The sequence below is a fragment of the Pogona vitticeps genome, chromosome 1 (genome assembly GCF_051106095.1).
Source record: "Pogona vitticeps strain Pit_001003342236 chromosome 1, PviZW2.1, whole genome shotgun sequence".
Lineage (NCBI taxonomy): Eukaryota > Metazoa > Chordata > Lepidosauria > Squamata > Agamidae > Pogona > Pogona vitticeps.
Window position 1 is genome coordinate 74,467,855 of NC_135783.1, and position 19,354 is coordinate 74,487,208.

Below are 19,354 nucleotides of genomic sequence, written 5' to 3' on the forward strand. Positions count from 1 at the left end.
CATACAGCAAGACAAAGTCATTTTGACAAAGGGCTTTACAGGTCAAAAACAGCAGTCTTTATATACATATCATGTCTATTTAAAAAAAAGTAAGGGGAAGACATATGGGAAAAAGAACATGTTTGTTCCCTTCCAATTGAGAAGCAAGGTGAGGACATGAGGTGCTAGCAGCAACCAAGATTTTTTTGGGGGGGAGAAAGCAGGGTGACCACAAATCGGCCAGGATTATGGGCCCTGGAACAGAGGCCTCCCTATTCCTCAGGCTACATTGCTTGATAAAACCACAACCCTTCACTTAATCTAGCTTTCTAGAGCCATAGGATTTTATATGCAGTTCTGTTAAATGAGCCCTTGTTTGCTGTACCTCATCTCAGACACAAGTTCACCACCCACGTTGACAGAGGCCCCTTCCAACTCTATGATTCTATGACCTCAATTAGTACTAGGCCTCCTGAAGTCTAAAGATAGGGAAACAGGAGAGATCCTTTCACACCTCTTTCCCAAATAAATCAATACCAGCTACAAGTTTGGGAGTGGGGGGAGAAAAATTTGGATAATTACTCTGGTGCTTTGCTAAAAGGAAGATGGGATTTTTAAAAATGTACATAAGCTCACTTGGAGGGGTGAAACTGCAACACCACTCCTTAAAGATCTCATTTCTATTAAACCTCTATTAGGGCAGCTATTTCTCAGAGACAACTTGATGGCACATCAGGAAAATAGTAGCTTTGGAATACAGCCTTGTTTTCTTTGGGGGGAAACCCAGAACCCAAGCTGTGCGGTGTTGAACCAAACCAAACACTCCATCTACTGCCATCCCCCTGCTACTACTTAGTTCTTCACGAACTGTATGATTGACATCTGGCATCAGTCTAGTTCTAGAATCAGGAAATTATGTGCAGTAGGTTCTTGGTGCTATGGAGGGCTGCGGCAGGAAGGGCTATGGAGGGCTGCGGCAGGAAGGGAAGCAGAAGAACATCCCAGTTCTCCAGAAGTACTGGCTGTTATTTGGCACAGGACTGGGCACCTATTTATGACTGGGGGCTCCCCATAAGACACAGCTACCACAACCAACGGTGAGGAATTGCATCACCCAAACTGATCAGAAAAACACATCTTCCAGGATGTCATAAGTGGCCATATAGTTCAATAAATTGGAGCACTTGATGGTAGAGCCAGGGTCCAGGAGTTTGAAACTGAACTATTCATCTGAGAAGAAAAGCCAGCTGAGACCTTGTGTGGCCTTGGGCAAACTGCATGCTCATACAGTGCCACCAGAAGGGAGGATTAGTAAACCATTTCTGAATACTTTATACCCAGAAAACTAAGGGAGAAGTACCATAACCTGCAATCAATCTGACAGTACATAAGTATTACTTCTATTAGGTTGTACCCTGTTTCCCCGAAAATAAGACAGGGTCTTATATTATTTTTTGCTCCAAAAAATACATTAGGGCTTATTTTCAGGGGATGTCTTGGTTTTTTCATGTACAACAATCTACATTTATTCAAATACAGTCAGGTCATCTTCTTCTGGTTGCTGCACAATAGTGGAGGGTGGGGTTTCACTTGACTGGGGCTTATTTTGGGGGTAGGGTTTATATTACAAGCATCCTGAAAAATCATGCTAGGGCTTATTTTCAGATTAGGTCTTATTTTAGGGGAAACAGGGTAGTCATTCTGGGATGGCAGCCTAGAAGAGTTGTGTATATCTTCAAATACTTTTGCGGACTAACGTCCACTTCATCAGATGCACGATGTTACATTTCATTATTATTTTATGTGTTCAATGTATGCCTCAATTTTTGTCCAATGAGATCAAGGTGGCATACATGGCTCATCTCGTCTTATTCTGACAGCAACTGTTCTGTTGTTTTTATTCATATTTATTGTAGACCACAGTAGTGCTTTTGCACTAATAGGATGGTATACAAATTAAACAAACAACTCTGTAAGGTAGGTCAGGCTGATAGAGAATGCCAGGCCCAAAGTCACTAAGTAAATGAGATTTCCAGCACACTAGTCACTACACCATATTTTACCTATATCTGAAAAAATGAGCTTCAGTTCATGTAGGTTTATGTCATCATAAATGTCTTTAGGATTCCACAGGGGTGGTGTTCTCCCATCATACACCTGACTTCGTCACGACATACAGTTTGGCCTTGGCTACATGACTCAATTGGACCAGGCTGGAGCAGGCGAAATAAGGTTGCTTAAGGTTGGACAGAGGACTGATATGTCATTTGGTACAATCTTTGCATCCACATGGCATACAAACTGCAAATGACCCTATTTGGCCAGCCTGCCTTAAAAAAAAAAAATCTTCCTTGCCCCTTCTGCTCTCCTCCTTCTTCTGGGAGAAAGCTTTCAATATTTTTCTATTTTTTTCTAAAAGCTTAGAACACCAGTGAGCTTTTTTTTAAAAAAATGCTTCCTTCCCCTGCCCCTCCATGTTGAAGCACAGAAAGTTTCTAATTTCCCTATATCATAAAACAGCTAAGCTGTCTTAAGTCACTTAACAATATTGGGAAATTGAAAGTGGAAGAGAAATTGAAAGCAGCAAGCGCCCAGCAATCACACATGCTGGAAACAAATCAAAACAGAGGAAACTTACCCACACCTAAAAACAGTAGCCCCCTTACAATGACCCAGAAAGGTGTGGATAGGTATGCTCCAGGGACAGGCTAGTTCACACTGGCAGTTAGATCATCTGGTTGCTGCCAAATGGAGTGAACCAGCCCATCACCACAGCAAACCAAAGAGTGGGACAATACCCATGTAGTCATTACCTTTGTCATAAGAACAAAAAAGTATATAAGAATGCACTTTAAATAATCAAAGGGCAAGTATTCATTCTTCCATCTCTTTAAAATTGTGCAAGAGATTATTTGATAACGTGACTCCTTTGATTCCAGGGACAACATACCTATCTTTATGTGTAATGAGAAATGGTGCAGTGTAAAAAGTTGGAACAGGACTCAGAAGACTTGAATTCAAATCCCTGCTTAGCCCTGGAAACTTACTGGGAGATAACACTGGTGAATCTTAAATATTTCTCATATTCCAGGCAAAATCAAAACGAAAATAAAATAATAAAGAAGACAAAAACATTGTGGCACTTAAAGAACAACTGCTATATTTTAATGTGCGTTTTCCTGGATAAGTCAATTTCTTCAGACACAGGCTAACACAACTACTATCTCACATCCTTGAAAGCCTTCTAGGGTTGTACAAGTGGCAAGCAACCTGACAGCACATAACACATTGTTATGCTGGCTGAATCTACTGTCAGCTAAAGCTTGCACTTGCCATCATACCTACTGAGCTGTCACTGCTCTCTCAAAAGGATGATTCCAAGAAGATAAGAAAATAAGCCAGATTTGCATTGAACTTGTCCAAATGCAAGCCTGGACACATTCCGCCTAATTTTCAACCAAAAAAAAAAAAAGGAAAGGAAAGGAAAGGAGAGGAAAAATGCCTCTTGGGAAGAAGGCTGCCAAATACAATGGAGCTCCCCCCCCCAATCTCTTTTTTCTAGGCACTAAGTTGGCTCAAGAACAAGCCTGAGATAGGCAGCAGTCAAGATTTAAAAATGTACAGTATCTAATCAGCCTCTCTCTTCGCAGAAATATTCAGCAACAGAGGATCTAGTTAGTATGCAAGTGTGACAGAAGAGCTTGTGTTCATCCCACTTTATGCTGTGTTTGAACAGGCACAGAAAGTCCACCTAATCTAAGTCAAAGCACAGATTTCAAAATCTAGCCTATGTATTTAAACCTCAGATCTGAAGGCACACACAGAGGTTAGGAGCCAGATCGATTGACATGCGTGAGATCTATCAGTATGCAGTGCTCCACTCTGCTGGGGGTTTGTGAAACCCGGGGAAATGTTCAGCATCACGTTCCCATCAGCGAGACCACCATCTCAGGAGGCAGGGTGAGGGATTTCAGCTAAACTGGTCTCAGCAAAGCACACCGTGTAACATGCATCACATGACACAGACACCCTGTATGCACACACCAACATGCATGCATGCATGCATGCATGCACATACATCATTTCATATATAAAGGTATTTTGAAGACCAACAACTTGCCTTTGAAAATGATACTTGGTGATGCCAAGTGAAAATGCATCAAGCATACACCCTGGCTAAAGAGTCAAGGCTGGGAAGGGGCCCGGACAGGGGTTGGCAGAGAACGGCGGACGGAACACGGAGAATGTCATTTGGAGGTGCTCCCTGTCCCTCGCTCGCTCGCTCACACACACAAAGGTTCTCAACCTGCTCCCCAAACTGTCGTGCTCAACTGCTTTCCACGAAAGGAACCCCCCCCCCAATACTTAAAAAGGGTTGGCGACTGTATTTTCCGACGGAAAGCCACCGAACAAAACCGGGAGACCAAGGAAGGGAAAAGGCCTTCTTCGCTAAGACGGCCACGGAGTGCGAGGGGCTGCCCGGCCGATCGCTCCTCCAGGCGCTTCCGTGGGAAGGCAGCCTCCACGCGGGCCCTTCCCGGCCAGCGCCGGCGCGCAGGCGAGGAAGGGGTGTGGTGCGGGGCGCCGGCGAGCCTCGACGGGGCGCCTGCCCGTTCCTTTCGGAGCCGAGCGCTGGGGCAACGGAGCCTGTCCCGCGGGGGCAGGGAAGGGCCCCTCCAGCATTCATTCATTCATTCCGCCCGCCCGCCCCGGATAAAGCGAAGCGAAGCGGTTACCTCGCAGCCGTAGAGCTGCCCCAGCTGCTCCACGATCCACTCCTCCAGCACCAGCCTTTTCCGCAGCTCTTTGCGGTCGTATTTGACGGTCACTTTGCCCTGCTGGTGGCGCCGCTGCTGCGGCTGCTGCTGCTGCTGCACTTGCACCGCCGGGGCCCCCGAATCCTCCCGGGACGCGCCGCCGCCGCCGCCGCTCCCGCGAGGGCTCTGGAAGAAAACCCGGTTGCCGCCGCCGCCGCCGCCGCCACCACCTCCGGGGGCAGCCCCGCCAGCGCCGGGGCCCGGCTCGCTACTCTCGGCCACCACCGACATGGCCCGCTTCCCGCCCCCGCGTGGGGAGAGCTGCCGCCGCCGCCGCCCAGAGGAGCCGAGCAGCGCCGCCGAGGCTTCCCGCTCTGGCTGCCCGCGAAGGCGCGCTCTGCGGCCGCCGCGGTGGCGGGGGAGCCGAGGCCAGGGAGCGCTTCGAGCAGCTCCTGCTGCACCTGCGGCTGCCAGCCTCTCATTGCGCGACGCTCGCCTTCGGTTCACCCGGGGAAGGAGAGGCGGGGCGGCGTCGGGCAAGCTGGGAACGGGGCGGGGACACCGCCGGGAAGCCGCGGCCGGCGAGCCGCCTTCCCGCCTCGCGCCCCCTCAGCCCTCGCGGGCGGCCAGCGCGGTCCCTGGCTGAGCGCCTCCTCCTCCTCCTTGACAGGGACACGCTGGGGGCAGTTTGGAGCGCACTGTCAAGGCTGCGAAGGGAGGGGGCCCAGGCTGACATTCGTCCGGTAAAGTTTCGCTCAGGGAACGCTCCGCCTCCTGAATATGCTATTAAAGTTTAAAGAATCAAGAATCCGGCCAGAGAAAGGGTGAGCGCCACTTGCTGAGCTACAGAGGTTTCTTTAAGAACGACCTCAGACATCAGATGCAAACGTGGGCCTAAACCCTACAACCACAGTAGCTCCTGTAAATAAATAAGGAGAGGATGGGGCTGCTTGAAGTACTGTACCCAGGAGAGGTCATTTTGCCCACAATCCTGCTGGAAATCACTTCTTGAAGTTGCTGTTTGTCCCAAAGTGTTTCCTTGCACTTTCTTTTGTTTCCCTTTTTAACCTCCCTGGCGCCAAAGTTTCAATGTAGGCCTATTTGTTGCGGAAGTGACACGCCAGATCTTAAGCATAATCATTAGAAAATAATGACATGGGCACTATGGCAATAAGGCTGAGCATCTTTGGAAATGGCTGTAATATATATCTGAGCTGGTTTTAAAACTTGCATTTTAATTTGATTGATTTTTATTCTGTCTAAATGCCACTTTTAGTTCATTGTTTATTCTTACTCAGTTTTAGCCTGAAGGTAAAGGATAGTTATACTGCAGCATTGCAACAAAGCCCCACCACTAACACTCAGGGTTGATTTCCTTCAGAATGGATAGTTTTTTTTTCTTCTTGCAGCCCAGGGGACTCTCAAGAGTCTCCTCCAGCACCACAATTCAAAAGCATCAATTCTTCAGCGGTCAGCCTTCTTTATGATCCAGCTCTCACCTTCATACATTGCTACTGGAAAAACCATAGCGTTGACTATGCAGACCTTTGTCAGCAAGTTGATGTTTCTGCTTTTTAAGATGCTGTCTAGGTTTGTCATAGCTTTCCTCCCAAAAACCAGGTGTCTTTTAATTTCGTGACTGCTGTCACCATCTGCAGTGATCATGGAGCCCAACAAGGTCAACTCTGTCACTGCCTCCATATCTTCCCCTTCTATTTGCCAGGAGGTGATGGGACCAGTGGCCATGATCTTAGTTTTTTTGATGTTGAGCTGCAGACCATTTTTGTGCTCTCCTCTTTCACCCTCATTAAGAGATTCCTTAATTCCTTCTTATTTTCTGCCATCAGAGTGCCTCTGCCTCTTCGGAATCCAGCTTGTACTTCTCGGAGTTCTCGGTCCACATACTGCTGAAGCCTACCTTGGAGGATTTTGAGCATAACCTTGCTAGCATGTGAAATGAGTGCAATTGTACGGTAGTTGGAGCATTCTTTGGGATTGGGATGTAGACTGATCTTTTCCAATCCTCTAGCCACTGTTGAGTTTTCTAAACTTGCTGGCATATTGAGTGTAGCACTTTAATAGCGTCATCTTTTAAGATTTTAAATAGTTTGCCTGGAATGCCATCACCTCCACTGGCTTTGTTGTTAGTCATGCTTTCTAAAGCCCACTTGACTTCACTCTCCAGGATGTCTGGCTCAAGGTCAGCAACCACACTATCTCGGTTGTCCGGGACATCCCGATCTCTCTGGTCTAATTCCTCTGTGTATTCTTTCCAATTCTTCTTGCTGTCTTCTGCTTCTGTTAGGTCCCTGCGATTTTTGTCCTTTATTTATCATGTCCATATTTGCACAAAATGTTCCTTTAACATCTCCAATTTTCTTGAACAGATCTCTGGTTTTTCCCTTTTTATTCTTTTTCTCTATTTCTTTGCACTGTTTATTTAAGAAGGCGTTCTTGTCTTTCCTTGTTATTCTTTGGAAGTCTGCATTCAATTTTTTGTAACTTTCCCTGTCTCCCTTGCATTTTGTTTCACTTCTGTTCTCTGTTATTTGTAGGGCCTCACTGGACAGCCACTTTGCTTTCTTGCATTTCCTTTTCTTTGGGATGGTTTTTGTTGCTGCCTCCTGTACAATGTTACGAGCCTCCATCCATAGTTCCTCATGCACTCTGTCCACCAAATTGAGTTCCTTAAATCTGTCCTTCACTTCCATGTGTAGTCATAAGGGATTTGGTTTAGATTATACCTGACTAGCCCAGTGGTTTTTCCTACTCTCTTCAGTTTAAGCTTGAATTTTGCGATAAGAAGCTGATGATCAGAGCCACAATCAGCTCCAGGTCTTGTTTTTGCTGACTGTATAGAGCTTCTCCATCTTTGGCTGCAGAGAACATAATCAATCTGGTTTCGATATTGCCCATCTGGTGATGTCCATGTGTAGAGTCACCTCTTGTGTTGTTGGAAAAGAGTGTTTTTGATGACCAGCTTGTTCTCTTGACAAAACTCTATTAGCCTTTGCCCTGCTTCATTTTGAACTCCAAGGCCAAACTTACCTCTTATTCCTTTTATCTCTTGACTTTAGCATTCCAGTCCCCGATAATGAGAAGAACATCTTTCTTTGGTGTCAGTTCTAGAGGGTGTTGTAGGTCTTCATAGAATTGGTCAATTTCAGCCTCTTCAGCAATGGTGGTTGGTGCATAAATGTGGATTACTGTGATGTTGAAATGTCTGACTTTCTGTTCATGGAGTTTTCTTGGCAAAGACACTGGAGTAGCTTGCCAGTTCCTGCTCCAGGTGGATCGCGTTTAGTCAGAACTCTCCACTATGACCTGTCCGTCTTGGGTGTCCCTGCACAGTATAGCCCATAGCTTCTCTGAATTACTCAAGCCCCTTCACTACGACAAGGCAGCAATCTTTGAAGGGGTACATATATACTTTCATGTAAATCAAGAGAATTTACGGCTCAAAGCAGATTCCACTGCTTGCCATAAAAAAATAACAGCAAAATTGAGACAGCATTTCCTATCACCAAAAACTAAATAGAGGACCTGTTCAGATCTGGGATCAATCGTGTATGTCTCAATAGAGTAGAATTACAATATATCAGGATAATTGGCACAGGTGTTTTTTTATTACTAACCAATAGTAAAAGTAATCATCATCATCTAAGAACTGCATTGCTGGGAGGGACCTTTCAGGATCATTGAGTCTAGCCCTGCCAAGGAGGCACAGCTCTGCAGCTAGACAACTCAACTACTGAGCTATCCTGGAAATGGTATCAAAAACAGAAGAAATCTGCACTTATTTAAGAAAACAGATAACAATGCAAATACATTAATATAGCATTTAATCTATTCCAGGCCCTTGAAAAACATGCTTTTTCAGTTACAGCTTTCCTCTTTTTACTCCAAGACATGAGTCACATCAGTGGTGAGGGGAAAACATCATGCACATGTTCATAAATGTTCTCATTACTTCATGAACTACACAAGCATGCTTTAAGGACAATTACGTGGCAGGGGGAAAGCTATAACAAAACCCTGCAGATTCTTTTAATTCTTGCTTCATTCTTCTCCAATAACCATAATACTGTTGAGGGCAGTCTAGATAAACAGCTACCTGGATCGCTCAGTGGTTTAGATATCTGGCTCTGGAATCAGAGGTTTGGAATTCTATTCCCCTCGGTGCCTCCTGGGAGAAGAGTCGGCCTGTGTGGCCTTGAGGAAGCTGCAGGAAAGTAGAATGAATCCAGTGTCTTCAAAGGTCTTCAGCAGATACCATTAGACTTGCATGCATACCCATGAAACATGAGTGGTCCATTACATGACTAGTCCGTGGAGCTTCAGTCTAGTGACATTAGCAGGACCGCAGTTTATCCACTTTCAACCAAACTATATAATGATACTATCCACACAACTCTTACTGTATTTAAGAAACTGCCTACATTCAACATTTCCGCTCTAAATGAGACTCACTTTACAAAAGAAACCACCAGAATATACCATGGCTTAAACTAAAGTTATAAAGTCTATCTGAATTGTTTCTTAATGAAAAGGTGATGGGCTAAGACAGGAATGGGGAATGTATTATGGTTCTCCAGATGTTTCTAGATCAGAACTTCTAGCATCCCTCACTATTGGCTCTTCTTCCAGGATATGACTGGCACTACAGTCCAGCAGGCAGGACCACATGCTTTATAGCCCTGCATTCAACTCTAATGCAGATTGAACACTGCTGTCAGAAACCACTGATGTGTGAGTTTTGGACTATTATGTCCTTAATGAGCACATGTGCATGAACGTGCGCACGCACACACACACACACTTCAATTATGTCACTTAAGAAAATACTTCTGTTGCAATGGACAGTAGCATAGTTTAGGAATTAATAAGACACCCAATCCATAGAATCGTTCTGTCTCAGACTCTGCTAGGAAGTGAATCCATGATGGCTCACTAATACCAATCAGAGCTGTGTACACTCACCTCAGTGGGGTTGGTGCAGGATAATTTTGTGGCAGATAGGTACCTGAGGCCAGTGGGAAAATTCCACAGGGGAAAAGAACCTCCAGCTAGTTTTACTTTCTGTCTAGACAGTCACAAGTTAATAATGAAATGTCTGTGGATGCAGACCATGAAACACAAATAGAGCACATTCTATCATTGTTAAAATTAGACTCTAATGGATGAAACATTAAGACCAACTGCTCCGATAAGGCACTGCACTTAGTTAGCAAGAATGACATGTGATAATGAGGATACTGCAAAGAAAATTAGAAATGACATAGCAACAGCATCAAGAAACAGGCTTGCTTAAAGCCTGCTATTAATTTGATCAGCATAACTCAGGCATTTGGAGGAAAACAAGCCCTTCGTGTAGCATCATGTTTGTTCAGCTGAAAAATGTTGACTGTTCTGAAAATCTACCATTCATAAAGAATGGTTGCCTGACATGGTGGCCGTTAGACATCTACCATTGAATTACGTAGAAGCATAATTACTGCTAGAATGGTTTAGTACTTGTGTCATGTAAGAAGTTCTCCTAAACATTCTGATACACTCAGGCAAGTGTTATGAAATAATTAAGCAATACTGGTATGGGATCAATAGCTCAACACCTATTTTCTATCCTGCTCAGTACTGTCTGGGGCTTACTGTATTGTACAATATTGTAATACTGTAGTATTGTATTGTAAATATTTATCCTCTTTCTTTGAAATGATCACAAAATCTACATTTAGTTGACAACAGGAAATAAAGTTTTAAGTGTATTGGTTCTTGGAAGGACTACATCCATTCAGGGACTGTCATCCAGGATTTTATCAGACTGTATGTCCATCAGGATTTGATTCTCCCAGGTGAGTTTAGAGTTTAGTCAGTCACCTATCTATATTTTCTTTTATATCTTTTTAAATTTTATTTATTTATTTGACCACATGAATACACATTCCCTGATAATATTACTGGTTCCAGAGCATTATCAGTCAGCTAAGTTTAGGAGTGCAAATTATGTTCTTTACAGAAGCTTTAAATTCTTCCGGACTGTTGTAAAATAATTGTTGCTATTTTTGCAGAGAGAACAGAGGTTCTCCATCTTCTGCTTTCAGTTATATAGTCCATTTCATAATTTTGGGCTAATGCAAGCTGTCCATTTCCCCAGTTCAGGAAGCCTTTGTACTGAGCCCCATGGTTTCAGCAGTGATATTTCTGCACCTTAGACTAAGAAGTTCTGTAGGAGCTGGGGGGGCTCCACACATGACTAACTCTTAACCAGGCTATGATCTAGGCAAGATAACATCCCCATCCTCATGAATAAATTTGCATGCAACTATTCAGGGTCAAAGTAGGTTATACAAATAGCACACACCTGGAAGCTGAAAGTGCACTGGTGTTCCAGTGACAGAATTTTCTGTGAGCAATCAAACTTGTGAATGAAGCCTATGTTTACATCTTGGTGAACAATCAAACTAAACAAAGCAAGTTAATTTCTAAGCTCTGGGAAGTGAAGAAAGCACTTCCTGTGACAATCAGATGTCATCCAACGTTTCAGGAATTCCTGCTTCTGATATGTACTGACTGTTTTGTCCTCAGGGTTTTCACTTCATGTTTTGTCCTGAGGTTCCTGAGAGGCCTGCTGTTTCCTTGCACTGTTTATGCTGGGGGTGATAAGAAAGTGATTCAAGAAGTGTACAAGCACCGAGGCAGCTAAGGTACAGACCCCTCATCCTGGAGCATGGATGTTTGGAACTGATAGCTCTTTGGGTTGCTAGTAGTGTGGGGTAGCATATCTACTCAGAAGCACCTGCCTCTCCTCTGAGGAGACTCCATGTTTTCATTCTGGATAGGTCTGACTCATGACAACCCTTCTTCAACCAAATGTTCACAGAGTAGCTCACAAGCAAATAAAGAACCATGAGGTGGGGGGGGGGGAGAGATAAAACAAAATATTAACAGTATCATGTTACTTCTACAGCTCCACCAAAATATTTTTTAAATATTAACAATTAGTTTTAGTAAATCAGTTTAATTTTCATAAATCTGCATATGGGTAAAAACAGTTTAATTTAAAATTATGCATGTCTGTACTATAAGAGACACCATCTGTTACACAGAGACACTTCTTGTTTATGAAAGAAAAGAGAACCTCTCCTATTTTTTATGTTGAAAAAAACATAATGTGCACATTGTATGCATGAAAATACAGTAATTTAATTGTATAGCATGTAACAAAAACTTATTATATATAAAATCATACATACAAACTATCGACGTCCGGCCAAATCTTGCACTTTCATGCTTTGATTAATGTAGACAGATTTTGTCAGAATCTGTAAACTGAAAAGCTCAAACAAGAGCTTAGAACTTAGTGGCTGTTATTTCTTTGGCTTGCACATACAGTGCAGAGGCCATGGGTCTAAAAGACTAGCAGCTTTTTTTATCCTTATCCCCACCCAACCTCCCAAATTACAGAAGTAAACATTTTTTTTTAAAAAAAAACACCAAATGATGATGGTGATGACTGATCATTTCATTCAGAATATGAGTTTTCTCTCTAGGTGAATCTTCATACTTTTTAGTTTTCACTGCTTCATATTCCATTGCTTTAGGTAGGGAGGTGGTTTTCTGGGGCTCTTGAGGGAGGGAGAGACTGAGGGATTTGGATGGAATGGTTATGGTTTGGTTAGGAGGATGCATCATTTGGACCGTTGTTGTTGTTGTTGTTTAGTCATTAAGTCGTGTCCGACTCTTCATGACCTCATCGACCAGAGCACGCCTGGCCCTCCTATCTTCCACTGCCTCCCGGAGTTTGGTTAAATTCATGTTGGTGGTTTCAATGACACTGTCCATCCATCTCGTCCTCTGTCGTCCCCTTCTCCTCTTGCCTTCTCATTTTCCCAACATCAGGGTCTTTTCCAGGGATTCTTCTCTTCTCATGAGAATTACCATTTGCACCATGGTCCATAGTAAATCTGGCAATGGGAAAAAAAACCCTCTGTGGTGTCCCCTTCTCTTGTTGATGCCCTAAGCATAGGCTTATTTTGCTCAATGGTTAATACGGGGCTGAGAATGCACCACATCATGCTACCCCTGGAATCTTGCAGCAGTGATGATTCTCTTTCCGAACAAGTCTTCATCACTGGTGCTTTGCTTGACTAAAAAAAAAAGTTTCATGAAACTACTAGTGGACATGCAATGACGTGGTTTTGTTTTAAGGGTGCTGGTATGGCTCACAGTAAGCTCTAGAGGACAAAAATTGGCTCATGGGTCCCAATACTTTCCCACAGTTTGTCTAGTTAATTTATGAAGACAGATGGAAGAACACAAATCTTTGGGTGCCTTGTCTACATTAAGATTCACAATATTAAATGCAGCAAGATTTACTGTTTTCAAAATGGGACAGGTATGGCTGCATGTAAACTGATTTGTATAATAGCATTGAAAGGAACAGCCCAAATATTTTTTCCACTTTATATATGTCTTTTAAAGATCTCCATTCTCAGTCTGGGCCATTAGGATCCTTTACATCTTGGAGAGAATACTGGCATAAATGTACAGGTATCAAAATGTATGTTTCCATCTTGTTCATTAAATCAAGGGGTTAACACACTTCTCTTTAAAAACAGCAGCAAGGCTCAAGGGCACAACAAAAAATCAATATTACCAGAGCCTATGAGACTTTAATTGTCTATCATGGCTGTGCTGTTTTAAAAACCTTTTTGCATTATTGATTCCTCACCTTCTTCCAATAAAAATGAAAGATTTCCACAACCTTATGAATGAGATGAAATACATTTGCTTACAGGCATGCATATAGATGGCATCATCACAGTCAATGGTTTGTTTTTCTGTACATTTTCATGACCACACAGGAGAAAGAACTGTGGAATATATGTTATTGTTTCAAATGCTGCCGCAGAGAAACCCTGAAGGATTTGTTTTTCAGAGTTAGAAATCCCAGCTTCCTCACACATAAAGGCACCCTGGCACGCCTCATAATGTGTTTCTGCATCTCCCTCCCACTCCACCTCCTTTCCCCTGAGAAACAGTCAGACCTCTGAAAGAATATACTTAGCATTTCTGGCCCATGCAATGACATAGATTTAATTTACACCTAATGAAGTTTAAGCACAGAATCCTAGATAATAAAGTAAGCTCCATGAAGATTGTTGTAGGACTTACTTAAGAATCAACATGCACAGGATTGCACTGTAAAACATGCACCTGGAAACCTAGGCTGGCTGGCAGAGCAACTGCTCCTTCTTTGCCCTTGCTGACGGGGCCAACGAAAGGGCAGATGGGCAAAGAAGGGCCCACCTGCTGCTTTTGCAAAAGACTGCCCCCTGCAAATCACTAGTGTAGTGGTTAGAATGACAGACTAGGACTCAGGAGAACTGGGTTCAAATCCCTGCTCAGCTATGGAAATTCATGGGGAGAGTAACATTGGTAAAGGCACTCTTAAGAACACCTCACTTACCTTGAAAATGTTATCAGGGTCACTATAAATCAGTTTCAGCTTGGTGACATATAACACAAGACACATACAAAGCACAGCCCTCCATAACAATCTGGGATTGCTTAGTAACAATCCTAGTTCAGAAATGAAGGCCTGAATTCTGGTTTCCATCCTGTCAGTTGGGCCCGACCAAAGGAATGTTGCTTCCTGAGGCACAATAGCGAGCCCCACCCAATCATCCACCTGCAGGCCCACTATAGGCAAAGTTGCCCATGTTGCTTTGGCACAGGGGGCAAGAAATCTGTCCAATGCCACTCTTCGTGTCTAGCAGTAAAAATGCCGTACTGTAATAATAAGATCACTATTTGGTGTCTTGTCGTGGCCTCCAGAATCTGCTTCCTACAGCAGCTTCCTCACTCTGCCTGTGGCAGAGATAGGCAAAATGTGATCAATAAATTACCATAAATTAGCAAAGAAAGTTAAACATTTGCTAACATGAATAGGAAATTTGCTTCAATTTATGTTTTAAATGAAAATGGTTGATTTAACTTGGAATTTTTGCATGAAAGTTTCTCCAGCAATATGTTAGGAGTTGCATTTGTTAGAGAATGGCAGACAAGCTGTTGCTAGGCAACATAAATCAGCCATCGAAGAACTGAAATAACAAAAGAAAAGGAGAAGAAAAAGCTATGTGTGCCTGGAAAGAGGATGGGAAGTTCAGCCCCCCCCCCCTAGCCCTTCTGGAATGCTGCCAAGCCAGCTTCTGAAGTTTCAGTGGGATAAATCAGGTTAAATACTGTAACTGATTCCCCTGCCACCCTTTCCTTTCTAAAATAATAAAAGACCAATCACCACAACCCTGATGAGTGTTAAAGTTTAAGACTGATGTTTATGAGCTAAGAAACTGAAATGTGTCGCATTGTAGATTTTGGTTGAAATCCTGTTGCTTTGCTATGCCTGCAGAAGGGAATCAGCGTAACATGCAATTACTGTACTTCTAGCTGGCAATTAATGAGCCGCAGCTAGGACTAGGGATAGGGCTAGGACAATCCAGATTGAAGTCTGCATACAGCCATGAAACTGACAGGGTGACCTTGAATCAACCATCTTCCCTCAGGCTTTCTCACAGGGAAAAGCACACATATAGAGCTCTGTGATTTATGAGCAAAACTCTGAAAACAAGGTTGAATATTTCCTTTATCAGCACACTAAAATACCATTAAAAATGCAAACTTGCCAGACCTCTGGCCAGAGATTGCAAGGCCCAGGATGAGAGACGAAAGAACAATCCAAAAATAATTCTGGCTATATGTTGACACTATAGGATTGGATACATTTGGAATAAATAATCTATAACAACTGATCAGTAGCAACCACTGTGCTGCAGCCCCAGAACCCAGCCCCAAGTATTTGGGGGCTTTTATGTTTTTCCCTCCACCACAAGCTGTATGTTGTTCAACCTGATGAAAGGTCAGCAGAAGCAAGTAAGGGGCGAAAAAGTGGAGGGTAAGGAAGTCATAAAGAAGGGAGAAAAGGGAAACCAAAATAACGATTTTCAACAGGATGGAAAAAGGTCTTTCAAATTAAGGGAACTCTTTCCTTCTGTCCAAAGCTTGAAATAAGGGTTAGGAAAGATGTTTGTTATATACTGCTGAATGGCATCTAGCATAGCAACCCTTAATAGGGTTATCAAGGTATGTGAGGTATTTTAATAATGGGTTTACCAATGCAACCCCCAGTGAATTTTCATACCTGAGCAAGGATTTGAACCCAGATTTCCTGACTCATAGTCCTTTGCTTTATCCACAAAACCACACTGCTTCTGCCTTTCTCCAGTGTTTAAAACAGAGGCAAGGATGGGCAGAAGTCTAGTATTCTCCACCCCTTCATTTTAGGGCTTTTAATACAACAACATAACATAATTTTATAAAATAATTTGAAATTCATGCAAACAGCAAAAACACCTTCCTTCCAATGCAAATATAATTTGAATAACATTTTGTTTGTTGATTAAGAGTCAGTGCATCATACACACGCACACGCACGCGCGCACACACGCACACACACACACAATTTTCTTATTTCTGGCTAATAATAGTGGTGACACTGCCATTGTGAGTTGTTTTACGTCAGATTTAACAGCAAATGACAGCAGGTCTGCTGGCTGCCGTATCCTGAATTCTGGGGCTGATTTTTAATGGATCTAGCATAGAAAACATGCTTGGCTCAGGCACTTTCCTTTCACATATTGGTTTGATTGATCAGCTACTTTGATACGTTTGCGAGCTGCCTCCAAGTCTTCTAATATTATAGTGATGCAGCATGCTGAGCTCTGGTTTTGAACACAGCAGGAAGAGACAGAGGGTGGGCCGTGAGATTAGAAATGGGGAGGTGACAGAATCAGCATCTTTCCTCAGGGTTCTTGGATTGTTAAAGACATCAGGGCTGTCTGGGTTATGACTTGTTCTCCCTAGAGCACCAGTGAATTACGTTTCATTTTGTGAACTGAAACAGCCTCCTTATTTGTACTTGTTTCTTGTGTAACCTTATTTCTGCTGCTCTGATCCGTCTGTGCAGCTGCAGACCTCTTCCTTCAGCAGTTTCCTTGCCTGGTGAAGAATCCAGCTGACACTGGCAAGTATGATCAAGATTTTGGAAACTTCCTTGGAGGGCATGTACCTTCTTGTCTAGTGCAGGATGTTGCTCTGTCACTGGGGAATGGTGTTATATGAACCGAGCATGCATCCTTTAGGTAGATTGAGTTATATGCCTTGTTTATGCTGAAATGTTGGCCGTTCTCCCCCTGCCACAACCTATGTCCAGTTACAGAAAAATAAGAAGAAAGAGAAAGTGAAACGTGGCACTTCATTTTATTGTATGTGGACAGGGACATAGCCACTAAACCAGCCTCTGTGCAATGAAGAACTGCAAGGGGAGGGGGGTGATGAATTCAGATATACTGTATGACTTTCCCTATCACTGGATCTTTCTGTTGGAAAAAAAGCATTAACTGCTGCATTCTCATCTATCATGTATTTGTTAGGGACGTGAGATTCTGTCAGGGGAGGAAAAAGTGGTAATGCAATTCCTTTTTTATCTACACAAAACCCAGAGGTTGTTTGGATGTTTATGGCTTCCCCATTGAGACAGAGCAGTAAAGGCAACTAGTGTTTCCTGAGTTTATTTACAATAGATTTTTTCCAGTGCACTATAATTGCTATAGAAATTTCTGAGCATATTTTAGGCAGCAGTGCAACCATTGGTAGCTCATGACTGACTCAAGAACACATGCAAAACCTGGAGCTGAGGTGTCCCCTCTGCCTGGTCTACCAGGCATTCTCAATGCAATCTTCACCTGCAGAGGCTGAGGACACAAAGTGAATTTCTGAGGGTCAGGCTAGAGGTAGCTTTAACCACATCTTTACATGTTATGCATAATTTTGTTTCTTTAAAAATGCAAACTATCAGGCAGGAGTATAGCCAGGACATCAGAAGAGGTAGAGAGGGGAAAAGTTAATACGTTACTCTTGCACTTTGGTCCTGTGGAAATTCTCTCCTCCAGGTAAGCCTTCATTGGCACTGGATACACATAATAAAATAAGGTGGAAGCAAGACAATAGAATGGGCTCCACAACCTCAGACTGCAAGGAGAAGGGTCAAATCTCTAAAGTCTAGTATAAAGTACCGATACTTGCCAGGAAAATAGTACAACAAAGAAGAGAACTGGGCTAGTCTGTCTCCTCCAGAAGCGGGCTACTTTCAGGGCATGGCTTGGCTTTGTTTTGTTTTTTAAATGATGAAAATTTTAAAAAAAAACCTGTATCTTGGTTACAATTTTCTAACATAGCATTGTTCATACTACTGCTCATAGGTTCAGATAATAGCAAGATGATGGAGAGCCTCAAAAATAAGGATGAGACCAGCCTTTCCCAACATGGTAGCTTCCAGATGCTTCATAACTTGGTACACTTGAAACCAATGACACACTGCAAAGCAAAAGTAGTATGAAGGGTGAACTCAATGAATTACTGAACTGGCCCCCCAGATGTATGCTGTGTGTTGGTTTAAGCACAAACTGAACACTGGTGATAAAAGGTCTCATACCCTTTCCCAGTCATATAGACAAATAATTGCCAACAGCCTCATTCTGACTACTAATAGCCATTGGTTTCTGAGTATGTATAGGTTTGGAGGAGACAGTCTGTTTTCATTATATATGTGACTTATATTCAATTTGTTGTGTTTTCTGCTTTGAGATTTCTTCACATATCTTAACTTCACCTATCACTTGGATCCACCAGTGGTGGCAGATATACAAGTCTCACTTCCTGTTTTCATGAAGCTGATAAACGTTCTGTAAAGTGACATCATTCTGTATGTGCCGTTGCCACATTCCAAACTGCCTTGAAAGTAAAGTGACAGTGTGTCAGTCTGCATCATCCAAGCTGTCTTTAAATTTCAAAGTATTTGCACAGATGACCACATGCAGCTGTGCGTCATATGTTTTCCTTTTAGAAATTAACAGGAGGAAACATAAAGTACAACTGTATGGAAGAGAAAAACAACACTTATTGGTGCTTCATACCCCTAAACAAAGTACCATTGAAAGTCACTCACAAGCAAGGCTGTCCCAATCGATGCCTACCCAAAGCCTTTTGGGTCCTTATCAGGAGTTATTGGTTTCTTGGTTGTTGTTTTGAGTAGGATTGCTCCATTTTGGTTTGATTCCTATGTGTATGATTGCTGGGATCAAACCAAAGCAGCTGCATGGCTGTCCCTTTGTTAAAGCTGCTAAATGGTCTTCAGAAATGGGAAGCCTCCTGACTGCACACCTGTGGAATCAAAGCATATGTTTTTCATTTTTTTTAAACTGTTGCTAATGCTGATGTGCTGTCTTCAATAGCAACAATTAAAAAGTAATTGAAAGCTTTGTCTCTCTTTCCCTCTGCAGGAGAGTAGAAAGGAAGCTTCCCATTTCTCAAGATTGTTAAGTGCGGGAGACAAAGCACAGAGGAGGACAGGAGGAGGATCTTTCCTTCCTTAAAGGGAAAAATTGCTCTAGGTCATAGTAAACAGGGTCACTTGAGGCACAATGTGGTTGGTCATTGCACGTGGATGTAAGGATCGTCCCAAATGACACACCATACCATGACCTTGTTCAGCATGATTC

At 43.0% G+C, this 19,354-nt stretch overlaps 2 protein-coding genes across 3 annotated transcripts in view; one reads left to right on the forward strand and one right to left on the reverse strand.

Annotated features, from left to right (window-relative positions):
- PPP1R14C (protein phosphatase 1 regulatory inhibitor subunit 14C) overlaps positions 1-5,321 on the reverse strand; it is a 63,590-nt gene extending 58,269 nt beyond the window's left edge. Inside the window, exon 1 of one of the 2 annotated variants that reach the window (XR_013540566.1) lies at positions 4,716-5,158. Coding sequence is in view for 1 of the 2 variants with exons in the window: in XM_072995420.2 (XP_072851521.2) it covers positions 4,716-5,027 (312 nt within the window). In the remaining variant the exon portion in view is untranslated. Of the gene's footprint in view, positions 1-4,715 lie in introns of both variants that reach the window. The other variant, XM_072995420.2, reaches the window with a different exon arrangement.
- The window catches only part of KATNA1 (katanin catalytic subunit A1), a 450,967-nt gene that overhangs the window by 279,003 nt on the left and 152,610 nt on the right, over positions 1-19,354 (forward strand). The gene's annotated exons all lie outside the window — the stretch shown is intronic.